This window comes from Pleurodeles waltl, chromosome 2_2, assembly GCF_031143425.1.
Source record: "Pleurodeles waltl isolate 20211129_DDA chromosome 2_2, aPleWal1.hap1.20221129, whole genome shotgun sequence".
In the NCBI taxonomy this organism is placed as follows: domain Eukaryota; kingdom Metazoa; phylum Chordata; class Amphibia; order Caudata; family Salamandridae; genus Pleurodeles; species Pleurodeles waltl.
The window spans coordinates 349,440,778-349,457,220 of record NC_090439.1 but is presented as its reverse complement, the minus strand read 5'-3'; the positions used below and the strand labels follow the sequence as shown (position 1 = coordinate 349,457,220).

At 44.0% G+C, this 16,443-nt stretch overlaps 1 protein-coding gene across 1 annotated transcript in view; it reads left to right on the top strand.

The window, feature by feature from the left end:
• LAMA1 (laminin subunit alpha 1) overlaps positions 1 to 16,443 on the top strand; it is a 979,910-nt gene that overhangs the window by 90,369 nt on the left and 873,098 nt on the right. The window contains exon 2 of the mRNA XM_069219856.1: positions 15,996 to 16,166. Coding sequence (XP_069075957.1) covers positions 15,996 to 16,166 — 171 coding nt within the window. The remainder of the gene's footprint in view (positions 1 to 15,995; positions 16,167 to 16,443) is intronic.

Here is a 16,443-nt window from a genome sequence, read left to right as displayed (position 1 = left end):
TTTCTTGTCCCTTACACAGCTCCTCCCTTGAGGGTCCCCCTGGGCCTAAGAGCTCAACCTGATAAGGTTCAAGCTCCAAAGGCTCAGTTCCCTCAGAGGGCAGAACTTCTTCCTGAGAAGAGAGGTTCCCTTTCTTTTGCTGTGTTGCAGTTGGTTTCCCAACTGACTTTCCTGTTCTCTTGGTAGGCTGGGCCATTTTTCCAGACTCCAGCTCTACTTTTTCACCCTGTGCCTTGCACTGTGCTCTTGTTTTCACACACACCAGTTCAGGGATACCCAGCATTGCTGCATGGGTTTTTAGTTCTACCTCAGCCCATGCTGAGGTCTCCAGGTCATTTCCAAGCAGACAGTCCACTGGGATATTTGAGGAGACCACCACCTGTTTCAGGCCATTGACCCCTCCCCATTCTAAAGTAACCATTGCCATGGGATGTACTTTTCTCTGATTGTCAGCGTTGGTGACTGTGTAAGTTTTTCCAGTCAGGTATTGGCCAGGGGAAACCAGTTTCTCTGTCACCATGGTGACACTGGCACCTGTATCCCTCAGGCCCTCTATTCTAGTCCCATTAATTAAGAGTTGCTGTCTGTATTTTTGCATGTTAGGCGGCCAGACAGCTAGTGTGGCTAAATCCACCCCACCCTCAGAAACTAGAGTAGCTTCAGTGTGGACCCTGATTTGCTCTGGGGACACTGTTGATCCCACTTGGAGACTAGCCATACCAGTGTTACCTGGATGGGAGTTTGGAGTGGAACCTTTCTTGGGACAGGCCTTGTCTCCAGTTTGGTGTCCATGCTGTTTACAGCTATGACACCAGGCCTTTTTGGGATCAAAGTTTTTACCCTTGTACCCATTGTTTTGTGAAGAGGCTCTGGGCCCACCCTCCTGTGCAGGTTTTTGGGGGCCTGTAGAAGACTCTTTACTATTTTTAGTTTTGGTTGTCTCATCACCCTTCGTCTGGGGAGTCTTTGTGACCCCTTTCTTTTGGTCACCCCCTGTTGAAGTCTTGGACACCCTTGTCTTGACCCAATGGTCCGCCTTCTTTCCCAATTCTTGGGGAGAAATTGGTCCTAGGTCTACCAGATGCTGATGCAGTTTATCATTGAAACAATTACTTAACAGGTGTTCTTTCACAAATAAATTGTACAGCCCATCATAATTACTTACACCACTGCCTTGAATCCAACCATCTAGTGTTTTCACTGAGTAGTCTACAAAGTCAACCCAGGTCTGGCTCGAGGATTTTTGAGCCCCCCTGAATCTAATCCTATACTCCTCAGTGGAGAATCCAAAGCCCTCAATCAGAGTACCCTTCATGAGGTCATAAGATTCTGCATCTTGTCCAGAGAGTGTGAGGAGTCTATCCCTACACTTTCCTGTGAACATTTCCCAAAGGAGAGCACCCCAGTGAGATCTGTTCACTTTTCTGGTTACACAAGCCCTCTCAAAAGCTGTGAACCATTTGGTGATGTCATCACCATCTTCATATTTAGTTACAATCCCTTTAGGGATTTTCAACATGTCAGGAGAATCTCTGACCCTATTTATGTTGCTGCCACCATTGATGGGTCCTAGGCCCATCTCTTGTCTTTCCCTCTCTATGGCTAGGATCTGTCTTTCCAAAGCCAATCTTTTGGCCATCCTGGCTAACTGGATGTCCTCTTCACTGGGGTTATCCTCAGTGATTTCAGAGGTGCTGGTCCCTCCTGTGAGGGAGCCAGTATCTCTGACTAGTATTTTTGGAGTCAGGGCTTGAGAGGCCCTGTCCTCCCTAGATAGGACTGGTAGGGGGGAATCTTCCTCCAATTCACTATCATCTTCCTCTGAGTTGCCACCCTCAGAGGGGTTGGCCTTTTCAAACTCTGCCAAAAGCTCCTGGAGCTGTATTTTGGTAGGTTTGGGGCCTATGGTTATTTTCTTTAGTTTACAGAGTGACCTTAGCTCTCTCATCTGTAGATGGAGGTAAGGTGTGGTGTCGAGTTCCACCACAGTCACATCTGTGCTAGACATTTTGCTTCTAAAAGTTGGAATACTTTTTAAGAATCTAAAACTGGTTCTAGAATCTAATTCAAACTTTTACAAACTTTTAAACTCTAAAAGAAATGCTAAACAGGATCTAACACAAGGCCCTAGCAGGTCTTTTAAGAATTTAGAAAACTTTTCAAATTGCAAAAATCAATTTCTAATGACAATTTTGGAATTTGTCGTGTGATCAGGTATTGGCTGAGTAGTCCAGCAAATGCAAAGTCTTGTATCCCACCGCTGATCCACCAATGTAGGAAGTTGGCTCTGTATGTGCTATTTCAAAGTAAGGAATAGCATGCACAGAGTCCAAGGGTTCCCCTTAGAGGTAAAATAGTGGTAACAATAGATAATACTAATGCTCTATTTTGTGGTAGTGTGGTCGAGCAATAGGCTTATCCAAGGAGTAGTGTTAAGCATTTGTTGTACATACACATAGACAATAAATGAGGTACACACACTCAGAGACAAATCCAGCCAATAGGTTTTGTTATAGAAAAATATCTTTTCTTAGTTTATTTTAAGAACCACAGGTTCAAATTCTACATGTAATATCTCATTCGAAAGGTATTGCAGGTAAGTACTTTAGGAACTTCAAATCATCAAAATTGCATGTATACTTTTCAAGTTATTCACAAATAGCTGTTTTAAAAGTGGACACAGTGCAATTTTCACAGTTCCTAGGGGAGGTAAGTATTTGTTAGGTTAACCAGGTAAGTAAGACACTTACAGGGCTTAGTTCTTGGTCCAAGGTAGCCCACCGTTGGGGGTTCAGAGCAACCCCAAAGTCACCACACCAGCAGCTCAGGGCCGGTCAGGTGCAGAGTTCAAAGTGGTGCCCAAAACGCATAGGCTAGAATGGAGAGAAGGGGGTGCTCCGGTTCCGGTCTGCTTGCAGGTAAGTACCCGCGTCTTCGGAGGGCAGACCAGGGGGGTTTTGTAGGGCACCGGGGGGGACACAAATCCACACAGAAATTTCACCCTCAGCGGCGCGGGGGCGGCCGGGTGCAGTGTAGAAACAAGCGTCGGGTTCGCAATGTTAGTCTATGAGAGATCTCGGGATCTCTTCAGCGCTGCAGGCAGGCAAGGGGGGGATTCCTCGGGGAAACCTCCACTTGGGCAAGGGAGGGGGACTCCTGGGGGTCACTTCTCCAGTGAAAGTCCGGTCCTTCAGGTCCTGGGGGCTGCGGGTACAGGGTCTCTCCCAGGCGTCGGGACTTTAGGTTCAAAGAGTCGCGGTCAGGGGAAGCCTCGGGATTCCCTCTGCAGGCGGCGCTGTGGGGGCTCAGGGGGGACAGGTTTTTGTACTCACAGTCTTAGAGTAGTCCTGGGGTCCCTCCTGAGGTGTTGGATCGCCACCAGCCGAGTCGGGGTCGCCGGGTGCAGTGTTGCAAGTCTCACGCTTCTTGCGGGGAGCTTGCAGGGTTCTTTAAAGTTGCTGGAAACAAAGTTGCAGCTTTTCTTGGAGCAGGTCCGCTGTCCTCGGGAGTTTCTTGTCTTTTCGAAGCAGGGGCAGTCGAGGTCGCTGGTCCCTTTGGAAGGCGTCGCTGGAGCAGGATCTTTGGAAGGCAGGAGACAGGCCGGTGAGTTTCTGGAGCCAAGGCAGTTGTCGTCTTCTGGTCTTCCGCTGCAGGGGTTTTCAGCTGGGCAGTCCTTCTTCTTGTAGTTGCAGGAATCTAATTTTCTAGGGTTCAGGGTAGCCCTTAAATACTAAATTTAAGGGCGTGTTTAGGTCTGGGGGGTTAGTAGCCAATGGCTACTAGCCCTGAGGGTGGGTACACCCTCTTTGTGCCTCCTCCCAAGGGGAGGGGGTCACAATCCTAACCCTATTGGGGGAATCCTCCATCTGCAAGATGGAGGATTTCTAAAAGTTAGAGTCACTTCAGCTCAGGACACCTTAGGGGCTGTCCTGACTGGCCAGTGACTCCTCCTTGTTTTTCTCATTATTTTCTCCGGCCTTGCCGCCAAAAGTGGGGCCTGGCCGGAGGGGGCGGGCAACTCCACTAGCTGGAGTGTCCTGCTGGGGTGGCACAAAGGAGGTGAGCCTTTGAGGCTCACCGCCAGGTGTGACAATTCCTGCCTGGGGGAGGTGTTAGCATCTCCACCCAGTGCAGGCTTTGTTACTGGCCTCAGAGTGACAAAGGCACTCTCCCCATGGGGCCAGCAACATGTCTCGGTTTGTGGCAGGCTGCTAAAACTAGTCAGCCTACACAGATAGTCGGTTAAGTTTCAGGGGGCACCTCTAAGGTGCCCTCTGGGGTGTATTTGACAATAAAATGTACACTGGCATCAGTGTGCATTTATTGTGCTGAGAAGTTTGATACCAAACTTCCCAGTTTTCAGTGTAGCCATTATGGTGCTGTGGAGTTCGTGTTTGACAAACTCCCAGACCATATACTCTTATGGCTACCCTGCACTTACAATGTCTAAGGTTTTGTTTAGACACTGTAGGGGTACCATGCTCATGCACTGGTACCCTCACCTATGGTATAGTGCACCCTGCCTTAGGGCTGTAAGGCCTGCTAGAGGGGTGTCTTACCTATACTGCATAGGCAGTGAGAGGCTGGCATGGCACCCTGAGGGGAGTGCCATGTCGACTTACTCGTTTTGTCCTCACTAGCACACACAAGCTGGCAAGCAGTGTGTCTGTGCTGAGTGAGAGGTCTCCAGGGTGGCATAAGACATGCTGCAGCCCTTAGAGACCTTCCTTGGCATCAGGGCCCTTGGTACTAGAAGTACCAGTTACAAGGGACTTATCTGGATGCCAGGGTCTGCCAATTGTGGATACAAAAGTACAGGTTAGGGAAAGAACACTGGTGCTGGGGCCTGGTTAGCAGGCCTCAGCACACTTTCAATTGTAAACATAGCATCAGCAAAGGCAAAAAGTCAGGGGGCAACCATGCCAAGGAGGCATTTCCTTACAATTATAGATGTTTTATTTTATTCGAATTGGTGTCTATGGTGCTGTTAGGTAATCTCAAACAGTTTTGTGTATTGCTAGGCCACCTGTGCTGAAACCATTGAGAACTGAGATCAAGGATGCCTTTAATTAGTATGGGATGTTGAAAGTAGGAATGTTTTCTGTGGTTTCATAAATAGAAGAGGAATAGGATTAGATTAGGAACAGAACACATGTACAAAGGGAGATGGTTCCAATTTAATTGTAGTCAAAACTAAAGACATTCTTCTCTATGAAAGGAGGACGACATAAGAATATGTCTGATGATGGGATGGTAACAGGATACTCTTTTTGTTACTAGAAAAAAACTATTCATACAGTGGTTAATTTATAATTCATCGAACCAATGCTGATTACAGCAGGGAGTCAAAGGAATGATCACAGAAGAGGAATGACAGTCAGTCTGGCAGCCCCCACTAAGATGTCAGGGTGACACATATTTGAATGATTGCTCTCTAAGGCAGGACTCTTTGGGGAGTATCAGGTAGAGAGCATTCCTATAATCCAATCTGGTCTTGTATCACATGATAACCTTAATAACTGTGGTCCTTCCTGATCAAGGGCAAGAGTGATGAATAAACTTGAGGAAAAACAGAATAAAGAAAAAAAGAAGAGGTATGAGCACCCAAAGAGACCATTTCATCTGACATAAACCTACGTTTATTTATAGGCGCAGGTGAGGGCAAAGGCCTAGCTCTAATGGCCTAAATAATTTGTTTCATAGGTTTCTGTTTCCCCAGCAAGCAAAATATCTATATCCTCTGACTTGAGCTTAAGCCAGTTAGTACTCTTTCTGCATGGAAATGCCAATGTACATGCTTGAAGCCAAGTAGGTATTTTGTCCAGATTCACTTTAAGGAAAAGAAGAATCAAAGCGTCATTGGCATGAGTGTAACAGTGGCACCTCAAGTAATCTGTCTGGGTGTGAAGTACAACTAGAAAACTAGATACATTTTGAGATAGATTATCGCAGCAGCATTGAACTTGTTAAGGCAGTGTTCCCTCAGTCCGAAAGTCCTAACTTGCTTTACCACTGAAGTAAATGGTGCCAAATGGCACAGAGTGGTCCATATGAACTACAGCACCAACATTGGCATGAACCTCACAGACATTGGCAGTCATCTCCAAATCATCTAACGCTGTTAGTATGACTGATTTAGTGTTGTGGCTGGGAAACCCTCCTTCATCATCATCTTGATGATTGTTGCCTTGAATTAAGTTTCAGGCATGAGTCGTAACTGCAGCTTCTAGAACTAGGGTACAGTCTGGAATAGGAGTGACAACTAGGCATGTAGCTTGATAGAATTTGGCTTCGAACAATGCTTGTTTGATTGGAGGAAAAGCTATGATGTATTTTAAAACACCTGTGATTGCTGATGGGAAAGCAGAGTTTAGAATCCCAGGAAGAGCATTAGTGGTCCATGGTGGTTATAATTTGTAGGGATTTTCTGGGCAGAGTTCTAAGGGTGAACCATACTTAAGGGTCATAATGGCAGTTATAGAAATGATACAAATGTAATTTAGGAAAAGTGATTATGTGCTGAGGAAATTATTACAGTAACATTTGTGCTCATGCCTACATTAAAGGATTTCCATTTGGTAGTTATGTCTGCAAATTGTGTTATTGCTCATCTCTTCCTGAAGACTCTAGTGTTCTGATTTGAAATGGCTGCATTTCTTTTGTGATGTGTGGGCACTTAAAGCTCCATTAAAATTCATAGGTGAAACATATTACAGATGAGAAGCCACAGAAGAGTTATAGTTTGCTCAATATGTCACCTATGTCATTCTTAAATTTGCCTAGTAGTGAATCCATGTATGCACACTGATTGTCGGCAGTAAATTGAGAGGTGGATCCTGGTGGAAATTAATATTAATGTTATGTATGGCTCTCACTGAGCGCCATTAGCATGAATGTCATGAATTCTACATCTGACAATTCACTGTTGTGATGTAGCAACAGTGGGTTGCAGACCTCATAATTCAGTGTTACTACATCATAAACAAATTCCAGGCTACTCTGGCTGTGCTCTGTGCCAGTCTGTCAGAGCACTGCTGAAACTCAGGGAGCACGGCTTCTGAAGAAAAGGAAAAGTAAGGAACAGGGAGTGGTGGGGGTGAGGTGGAAGGAAGTCAGTATTTCTTTCAATTTGGGACAGGTAGGGAAGGCCATATTATGCATGCCCCCTTCAAATTAATCTTCTGTTCTTGTGTAGCAGTTGAAAGCAGGGTTGGATGAATTGGGGGAGGGGGCAGACATAACATAAAGTAATAGATGGTAAAAAGCTAATTACAGAGATTTTTTCACCTCTGTGTTCTGAGTGTCATCTCAGACAACTCGAGTGACTCAAAACTCCTCGGTGAAAAACATACCCATAATTATTTGTTACCCATCTATAATTTTATATATCAAGGATCTAGAAGACCAAGGTACTGAAATTATACTGTTGACACAAAGATACCAGTTGAAGGCAAACTCCTTCTGCCAATCACATTTGGAGAAGTTTGTTCCCCGAGAATCTCTGCGGATAACTCAGTCATCCAATTAATTTTCTAGTCATGTTTGTTGCAGATTGGTTGCAAGGGTAGTGAGCTAACCTATTGCTAGAATTGGGCCCTTTAGATATACTTCTGTTGTGGTCTTTAATGAAAACCCATGCTGAGTCCAAGTAGCACAACAAAAAAGGGTTTCACGAGTTATAAAAAGCAAAGAAGGAAGTTGATGAACGATACTGTAGTACTCCACAAGGGACTGCATGTCCCATTTTAGGCTACAGGTAACTGAAATATCTTGCAAGCCAGATGTAGCCACACCTAAGGATCAGGCTGCTCCAAATAGGCATGGAAGTAGTCATTTGCTGTTTTTTGTTGTTGTTGGTGTGTGTGTGTGTGTTTATATATATATATATATATATGTATATATATATATATATATATATATATACACACATATGTATATATATATATATATATATATATATATTATATATACACTGAAAAAATAAAGGTTACAGGGATGTTATAATTAGGGAATAGAATTAAACAAGCATTTGCAATGCAATGGGTCTCACGTTCACTCAAGTTAGAGCTATTAGCATTGTAAATTCCTAACTGGACTTTTCTTGCCACATAAATTGAAAATGAAAAGTAAAATAGTTGACATAATTGAGCCAATTCCAAGTGCCAGGGCTGCCTTAAGCATGAGCGCGAAGGAAAAACACAAGAGGAAAAAGAAGGTTGCTCGCAGTCAAACGTATCAGCCAAAGTGCAATTATCCATGTAATAGGGTCGGTATCCAAGACGGTAACAAAACCACCCCAAGGAGGGACACACGTAAAGCATTTACCAATGTTAATAAAGGAGTTTTGAAAGGCAAACCCATGAATGAGTGATGGGCTTGTGGTGGGCGTGGTTAAAAGCCCACAGATAGATTACAAAAGGTCAAAGCGCTTGCACACTTGACCTAAAAAAAATAGAAATTCCATGAAGAAAACAAAGGTTACAGGAACATTATAGTTAGGCTCACACTTTAAACATGCAAAACATTAGACATTTGCCAGTTAGAGTTATCTCAAGTAATTATAACTCATGCCTTAAAATAACCATATCTCGCACCCAGGCCATGCACAGTTTTTTTGTCAAAAATATTACTGCAAATATTACATTGATATTATCAATGATGTTATCAAAGATGTAATGAGTGGCATAATTTATAGGTAATTAGCAGTGCATAGCGAGGGCACGAGTTATAGTTACCTTAAGGCACAAGTTATAGATACTTGAGATAACTCTAATTATAACAGGGGAATTTCTAAGGTTTTGTTCATTTAAAATGTGAGCCTAACCATAACGTCCTGGTAACCTTTGTGCTTTTTCAGTGATTTTATATATATATAAATAATATATATTTAATATATATTTTATATATAAATAAATAAAGGTAAGCACAGCTTTACATTCCTATCTATCTATCTCTAAATATATATATATTTATATATATATATATTTATATATATATATATATATAGGAATGTAAAGCTATGCTTACCTTACCTATATTTACCTACCTGTCTAGTCAATAATTTGCTACGATATTTTTGGTACATTTTTTCTACAGGATATTCCGTCATGCAACCAAATAAATGTAAACTTGTTAAAATATCCAGGTAAAATATTTGCCAGGTACAGCAGTGGGAATATGGACTTTACTGGGAAGTTGAGGGACAAGGGGAATTTGCCGTGCATACTTCAGTAAGCACTCCCCGATCTGTAGGTTGGTGGGCTTCACAAAATAGTCTCCACCTTCCAAATACATTGCACATGAAAGTACTCTTTTGAAAGGCAGGAGTAAGTGCTTTTCCAAAGTGCAAAAAGTAAGGTGTTTTCTTCAAAGTGAAAAAAATGTTCCCTGTGGGTTTAAAAAAAAGCAGTACATCTGACGAGGATTCTTCCAGCTGTTAGGAGTTCTACTAAGTACATTTTGGGCAGTGGCGTACACCTGAGAGGCTAGATTTGTCTGATTACTTCCTTGCTTACTTTGTGAATTCAATATAAGTAGGAATTCTAATTCCATGTTAGGAGTAATTTTATTGGAGTATATTTACAAATGTTCATCCTGGGGTTGTGACTGAAGCCTACTTTGGTTTCTGAATTTCAGCAAGGTATTACCAATTTTGTTTTTCAGGATGTGTTGTGAAGTCAGAGGGTATAATGCCATTACTGGCCTAAAATAAAATTGTGAACAATTATACTGCACATCTTTCTAAAAGGGCAGATGATATTACCAGAAAAGCAAACAGAACCTTTGCACCACAGGTTGGGATTACTCACTGGTGGAGATGGGGAAATATGTACCCATTCCCATTCAAGTACTTTTGTGTCTGTACCCCTTTCTTCCACCAACTGAGTTAACTGTGATAGAGGTGACAAGCTTTTAGGCAATCTGCAGCCTTGATGCTGCTGGCATCCTGTTATTGCCTTGGCTTCCACCAAACACTGCTGGCTTGTCTGCCCCAGTGACATAAAGCAAAACAAGCATTTGTAATGCAATGGGTCTCGCGTTTACTCGAATTAAAGCTATTAGGGTGGTGAAATCCTAACCCGACTTTTCTTGCCACATAAACTGAAAAGTAAAACAGTTTCACATAAGTGAGGCCACGGCCGACATTAGCGTAAAGCAAACACACAAAAGGAAACAGAAGTTCGCTCACAGTGAAACGTATCGACAAAAGTGCAATTATCCATGTAACCGGCAAAAGTGCATTTATTCATGTAACCGGCAAAAGTGCAAATATCCATGTAACAGGGTGGATGTCATGCAAAGCGCTCTATTACTGCCCAGCGAGATTGCGCTGACTACAAAATAAAGAGAAAAGATAGTCAAAAACCATAAAGAAAACATGGAGCCTCGTATGTTTTCAGTAGTTGGGCGGTGCACTTGTAGGAGGCTGGCCTGGTTTGTAGTGGGTACCTAAGGTACTTACACCTTTTACCAGGTCCAGTTATCCCTTATTAGTGAAATGTAGGCAGTGTTCTAGCAGCTTAGGCTGTCTAAAGGTAGCTGTAGCCAAGCAGCTTAGGCTGAACTAGGAGACATGCAAAGCTCCTGCAATACCACTGTAGTTAAACAGTACTTATACACAATAAAAGACTATACTCAGTGTTACCAAAAATAAAGGTACTTTATTTTAGTTGCACAAGGCCAAAAATATCTTAGAGGCAATACTCCTTCTGGAGGTAAGTATTATACACAATATATACAATAGAGACCAAAATCAGGTAAGTAAATGGCCATAGAATAGTGCAAACAGTAGAAAATATAATAGAATGCAATAGGCCTAGGGGCAACACAAACCATATACTAAGAAAGTGGAATGCGAATCATGAATTCCCCCTAGGCAAGTGTAGTGTGTAGAGGGGAGCTGGGAGTGTAAGAAAACACCAAAGGTAAGTAAAATACCCCGCCCCAGAGCACAGGAAAGTAGGAGTAAAGTACTGCAAGTTTCCTCAGGACACACTACAAGTTGTGATAAGAGTTATTGCAAGAACCAAGCAAGATTACAACGAACAAATTGTGGATTTCCAGACCTGAAGACTGGTGAAGAGAGGAGTCCAAGTCCAGAAGTCGTAGAAGATTCTAGGAAGGCTGTGGGTTCCTCTGTGATGCAGGAGATGTCCCACGTCGAGATGTTGGATGCAGGCTGTTTGCGTTGCTGGATTCATCCGACAAGCCTTGGTTCAAGCAAGGTCGCGATTAGCGTCAAAATGGCGCTGCTTGCACCCAGGCGGGGCCCTGGATGCCTCAACTTGGACTGAGGAGGCAGAGGGGGCTCCCAACATTGGAGAGAGCCCACAGATGACAAGGCAGCACCCACGGGAGTCCCAGGACATGGGGACAAAGAAGGTGCAAATTGCAGTTTATTGCAGCACAACAAAATAAGGTCCCAGGCCGCTGGGGAACAACTCAGCAAGTTGTGCGTCGCAGGATGGAGAGCTGGGGACCTGGGCTACACTGTGCACAAAGGATTCTTGGAAAAAGTGCACAGAAGCCCAAGGAGCTAGAGATGATGTGGTGCACAGGAGTACTGTCGCAAACCGGATGGCAAGCTCTTACCTCCTCCAAATTTAGACAGCTGGATCTTAGGACAGTCTGGGTCGGATGGGTCCATCACCTGTGTTCCAGGGAGCACGCTGGTCATCAGGAGAGGAGTCCCAGAGAACCGATTGTTGTCTTGGAAGGTGCCTGCAGGAGGGAAATGCATTGTTCTTCCTCCTGGGACTGAGCTGCTCAGACCTCAGGAGGGTAGAACCCTGTCTATGAGGTGGCAGCAGCAGTAGCTGCAGTGCAAGCCTCAGAGAGCTGGTTTGGCTGTACTGGGGGTCCATGGTGGAGCCCCCAGGATGCCTGGGATTGGCCCCTCAATACCAAATTTGGAATGGGGGGACAATTCCATGATCTTAGACACCTCACATGGCCATATTCGGAGTTATCATTGTGAAGATACTTATCGGTATTGACCCCGCAATCACGAAGTCCGGGGAAATGGCCCTGCACAGCGTGGGGGCACCTTTGCTAGTGCAAGGGTGCCCTCACACTTAGTAACTTTGCACCTTGCCTTCAGTAAATGAAGGTTAGACATATAGGTGACTTAAACGTTACCTAAGTGCAGTGAAAATGGCTGTGAAATAGTGTGTGCCCTATTTCACACAGGCTGCAGTGGCAGTCCTGAAGAAGAAGGGTTTGTCTGAGTTCCTTATGGGTGGCAAAAGAAACGCTTCATAAGGATCTCCTGGAACTCCAATGCCCTGGGTACCTAGATACCAGATACTAGGAACTTATAAGGGGGATCCAGTGTGCCAACTGGAATTGGAATATGAAGTCACTAAACTATAGTGACTAATTTGGAAGCAGAGAGAGCATAAGCACTGGAGTTCTGGTTCGCAGAACTTCAGTGACACATTTAAGCACTACTGACAACCCACACATAGGCCACAAACTATGAACACTGGGGTCCTGGCTAGCAGGATCCCGGTGAAACAGGCAAAGCACACTGACAAATAGGGTTTTAACTGTGAGCACTGGGGTCCTGGCTAGCAGGCTCCCAGTGAGACAGTAAAAACACATAGACACACACTCACAAACAGGCCAAAAGTGGGGGTAACCAGGCTAGAAAGAGAATACTTTCTCACAACGCTCGAGGTGGGCTAAACACCGGAAAAGGCATAATGCATGCATGCCTTTCACTAATTAAATCAAGCTAATTTTAAAAGGCAAGCCCACGAACTAATCAATCTGCTGGGCTCGACATGGGCGGGGTTAAAAGCCCACAGAGAGATTACACCATGGACGGAGCGCTTTGTGCTCGACCCATATGATGATGGAGCATCCCCCTGCAGAATGTGTTGAGGGGTCCCGGAGTCACTCATATTTCACAGATGTCCATTTGTTTTGGCCCCAGTGGGGGGACCTATACTGTAGAGTTGGGAGCCCCTCTGCTCTACAAGTGACTGCATGAGGCATTTGGCCTGTCCCTTGCCTGTTCTTATGTTTAGTTTGTTTCATGTAAGGGGGGCATAGGCATAGCTTAGTCAGTAAGATAAGGGGAGTGGCGAGCTTCAGATTTCCTAACAATCATGCTGGCACAACATGTTAAAATATATTACATAAGAAGCAGAGGGTACGGATTGCTAGGAGTATTTAAAACACAATATTTTTGCAAAATAGGCACTATTTTTAGGACCTTCAAAACATATAAGAAAGAAAGAGTGCATGAGTGTGCGTTTTGCCTGTGTGTATGTACAAATTCCAGGTTAAATCCAGTAACCACTTCACCTAACCCGACGGAAACCATCTGTGCCGAACTAATTACTAGATAACACATTTACTAGGAGGGGTGTAACACCTCACACACCCCCTGAAGCTACGCACCTAAAGGGGGGATTGCAGTAATCATGTAGGAGGTGGATGGTGAGTGTAGAAGGTCATCCTTCCCTGAATTTAAATCATTTACAACGAGCAGGCAGCGTTTTTCTGTGACATTCAGAAACCTCTCTCAATAGCACCGTGGAAGCTAGCGAGTTAACATCTGCTATGAATGAACATTCTTTAAATGTTCAGCTAAATTAAGTGCCATGCCTGACTGCACATCGCCAGTACCGGCTGCATATCTGTGCTAAGGATCACTAACTGCTGTTATTGTTCGGGCCACTTGGCACGCAAGAAGCAGTGTGCGATAGCCGAAAAGCCACGTGGGAAACTTTCGGAAACATGCTTCTTAGGCACGTATGGCCCTGGCCCTGAGCAGAGGCAGATAAGCGAATTTAAACAAAGTCGAAGTGCCGAGTTTGAAAGTTTGCAGCGGTCAGCGAGTGTTTGAGATATTTGTGAAAACTAGTCCTCCTCCTTGTCAGTGGATATTAGGTCAGTAATCAATTCCTAGGATCCAAAGGACGATGGTTGTCATTTTTTCCTAGAAAAGAGGAATTCTTGTGAAACAGCAGGGGAATTATCCCTACATTAACCCTCCCCCAAACCCCCAGAGTAAAAGTAACTATAACCGTTGTGCAGAGGAAACATAACTCTAACCACTGTGCAAGGGTAACAGACCGAGAGTAACGTGCATACTCGGAACACCCCCACCTTAAATACCACAGACGTTTAGGCCTCAAATACATAGAGCTTTTAGATGTCTGCTGTCAAAGGCCTGTAGTGGACAGTACTAGATCCTTACAGTAGGCTTAAGAATAGCAATTGCTTACTATTAGTTAGCTTTCTTTTATTTGCTTGCATCTGTTTTGATAGCTTCCCTACCTCATTTCGTTTTTCCCTCCCCTGGAGAATAGTTTCTTTGCCATTCTTTTCATTGGGTGGTGGTTTGTATCCTTCCGCATGTCCACATCAAGGAACTACTTTTTTACTTTTTGGTCTCTCCAAAGAGCTTGCATGCAATGTGTGTTGCGAGACATATAGTTATCTTATAATGGACTTAGAGTTCGCCCATGTCTTAACATTGGTTGGTTTCATTGTCACCCTATTCTGCTTGTTTGGTACTGATTAGCGGTGTGTGTGTGCTTTCCTTCTCTTGTTGTGTTTGTCCCTTCACTAGAGCATAGATGCATTACTAGGTCCCTTGACTACTGGCTTTTTCAGGCACTACTTTTTCCTTGAACTCTATGAGAGTGCATGTATTTTTCTTTCATCTCTCTTGCGTGCTTCTCTTCCACCCCTGCTGTGCTTTGTGTTCCTCTTTCTTACCAGTGTGCTTCTGACCCACACCTCACCTCGTGTGTTCTTTCTTCCCACCAGCTTCATGTTTCCACGTTGCTTTTCCCCATCTCTGTACCTGTTTTGCTTCCAACCCCACCCATGTCTCTGTGTTGTTCTGCCCCCTTGTTGCCTCCCCCACCCGCATACATTGTGTACAAAATGACGTGTTCAGCGGCATGAAAATATTTTTTTAATCATTGGGGCTACTGTGGCACAATACTAAAACCATGGCAAACCCAATAGGTCCCAAATGCGAGACCCACCGGCTTTGCCAATTCTTATTTTTTATGATGTAAACTTCGTACTTGTATAGCACACTACTCACCCGTTAGGGTGTCAAGGCGCTGTACGCATACCACTGTGGAACCCCTCCTGGCTTTTCCCTGTGAGGTGCCCACTCCTGGGTAACCTCCAAGGTGAAGCCAGGCATCCCAGCGCTGTTGGGGCCGTTGTGGAGATTAAGCAAGCTATTGCCCAGAGTTATAGAGTGGGACCCATGAATTAGATTAGGCACCAATGCGAGAATTATCAGGTCTGAGGAAATTGAGCCCAAGACCCGCCGAGGCGGGAATTGAACCCTGGTCCCGGGCCAGATTTCTGCATCACGGTCTGCCGCTCTAACCATTGAGCCTCACTTCTCCGATGTGAATTATGTATCTTAGAGGAAGAATCTGTGGTACTTTGTGTAGGCGCTGAAGTGAAATTCATGGTGCCAATGAGAAGTGACCTCACCAGAGAATCACACACACATGGCCTTCCATCTATGTAAATGGAAGAGACAACATTGTGTGAATAAAAAAGAACCTTCCTTCACCTGCCAAGACTTAATTTGCATCTCTTATGTGGAACACACAAACAATTTTCTAGAGCTAGGAAATTGGCTGTTCATTGACAAGAGTCACGTGCTAATTTACAAAAACTCAGAGCACCAACCTTGAATCTTCCTGAGGAAGCATTAGTTATTTCACCTATTTATATGAAACAGCGACCTGCACAACTGAGATTCAAACTGTGAACCTACAGGTGAATGATGGATAGTGCAGCACATCTTGCACTACCCCTTCTTCCTTAATTAGATAAATCATTCTGAATGACGCACTAAGCACAAGAATCAGTGTATATTTCCTCTATCTGCACAATGCCCTTTCTTTTTTGTGCTTTCCTGAGTTTGATTTAATTATTTAAGTAATTTGCAGAAGACCAAATCCTTCTTATAATGGACTATATCTAAATGCATGCCTTTTTTGTAGGTCTGTTTCCTGCCATTTTAAATCTTGCCAGCAATGCACACATCACAGCCAACGCCACTTGTGGTGAAAATGGACCAGAGATGTTCTGCAAACTTGTGGAGCATGTGCCAGGCCGGCCCATACGCAATGCCCAGTGCCGTGTTTGTGACCAGAACAGTGCCAATCCCAAAGGTAAGACTGGGGTTCAGGCAAATGTGCTACATTATTTCAATGTCTCTTTCAGTATAACTTGTCTGCTTTTCGTGTTATCTATCTATCTATCTATCTATCTATCTATCTATCTATCTATCTATCTATCTATCTATCTATCTATCTATCTATCTATATTTAAATACACACACATATCCAAACTGAGAAAAACGCTCACTCAGGTTTGCTGTGTAGGTACTTTTATTGCCAAGTTCCTCACAATGCGTTTCATACACAATTGTGAACAATAACCCTTCGT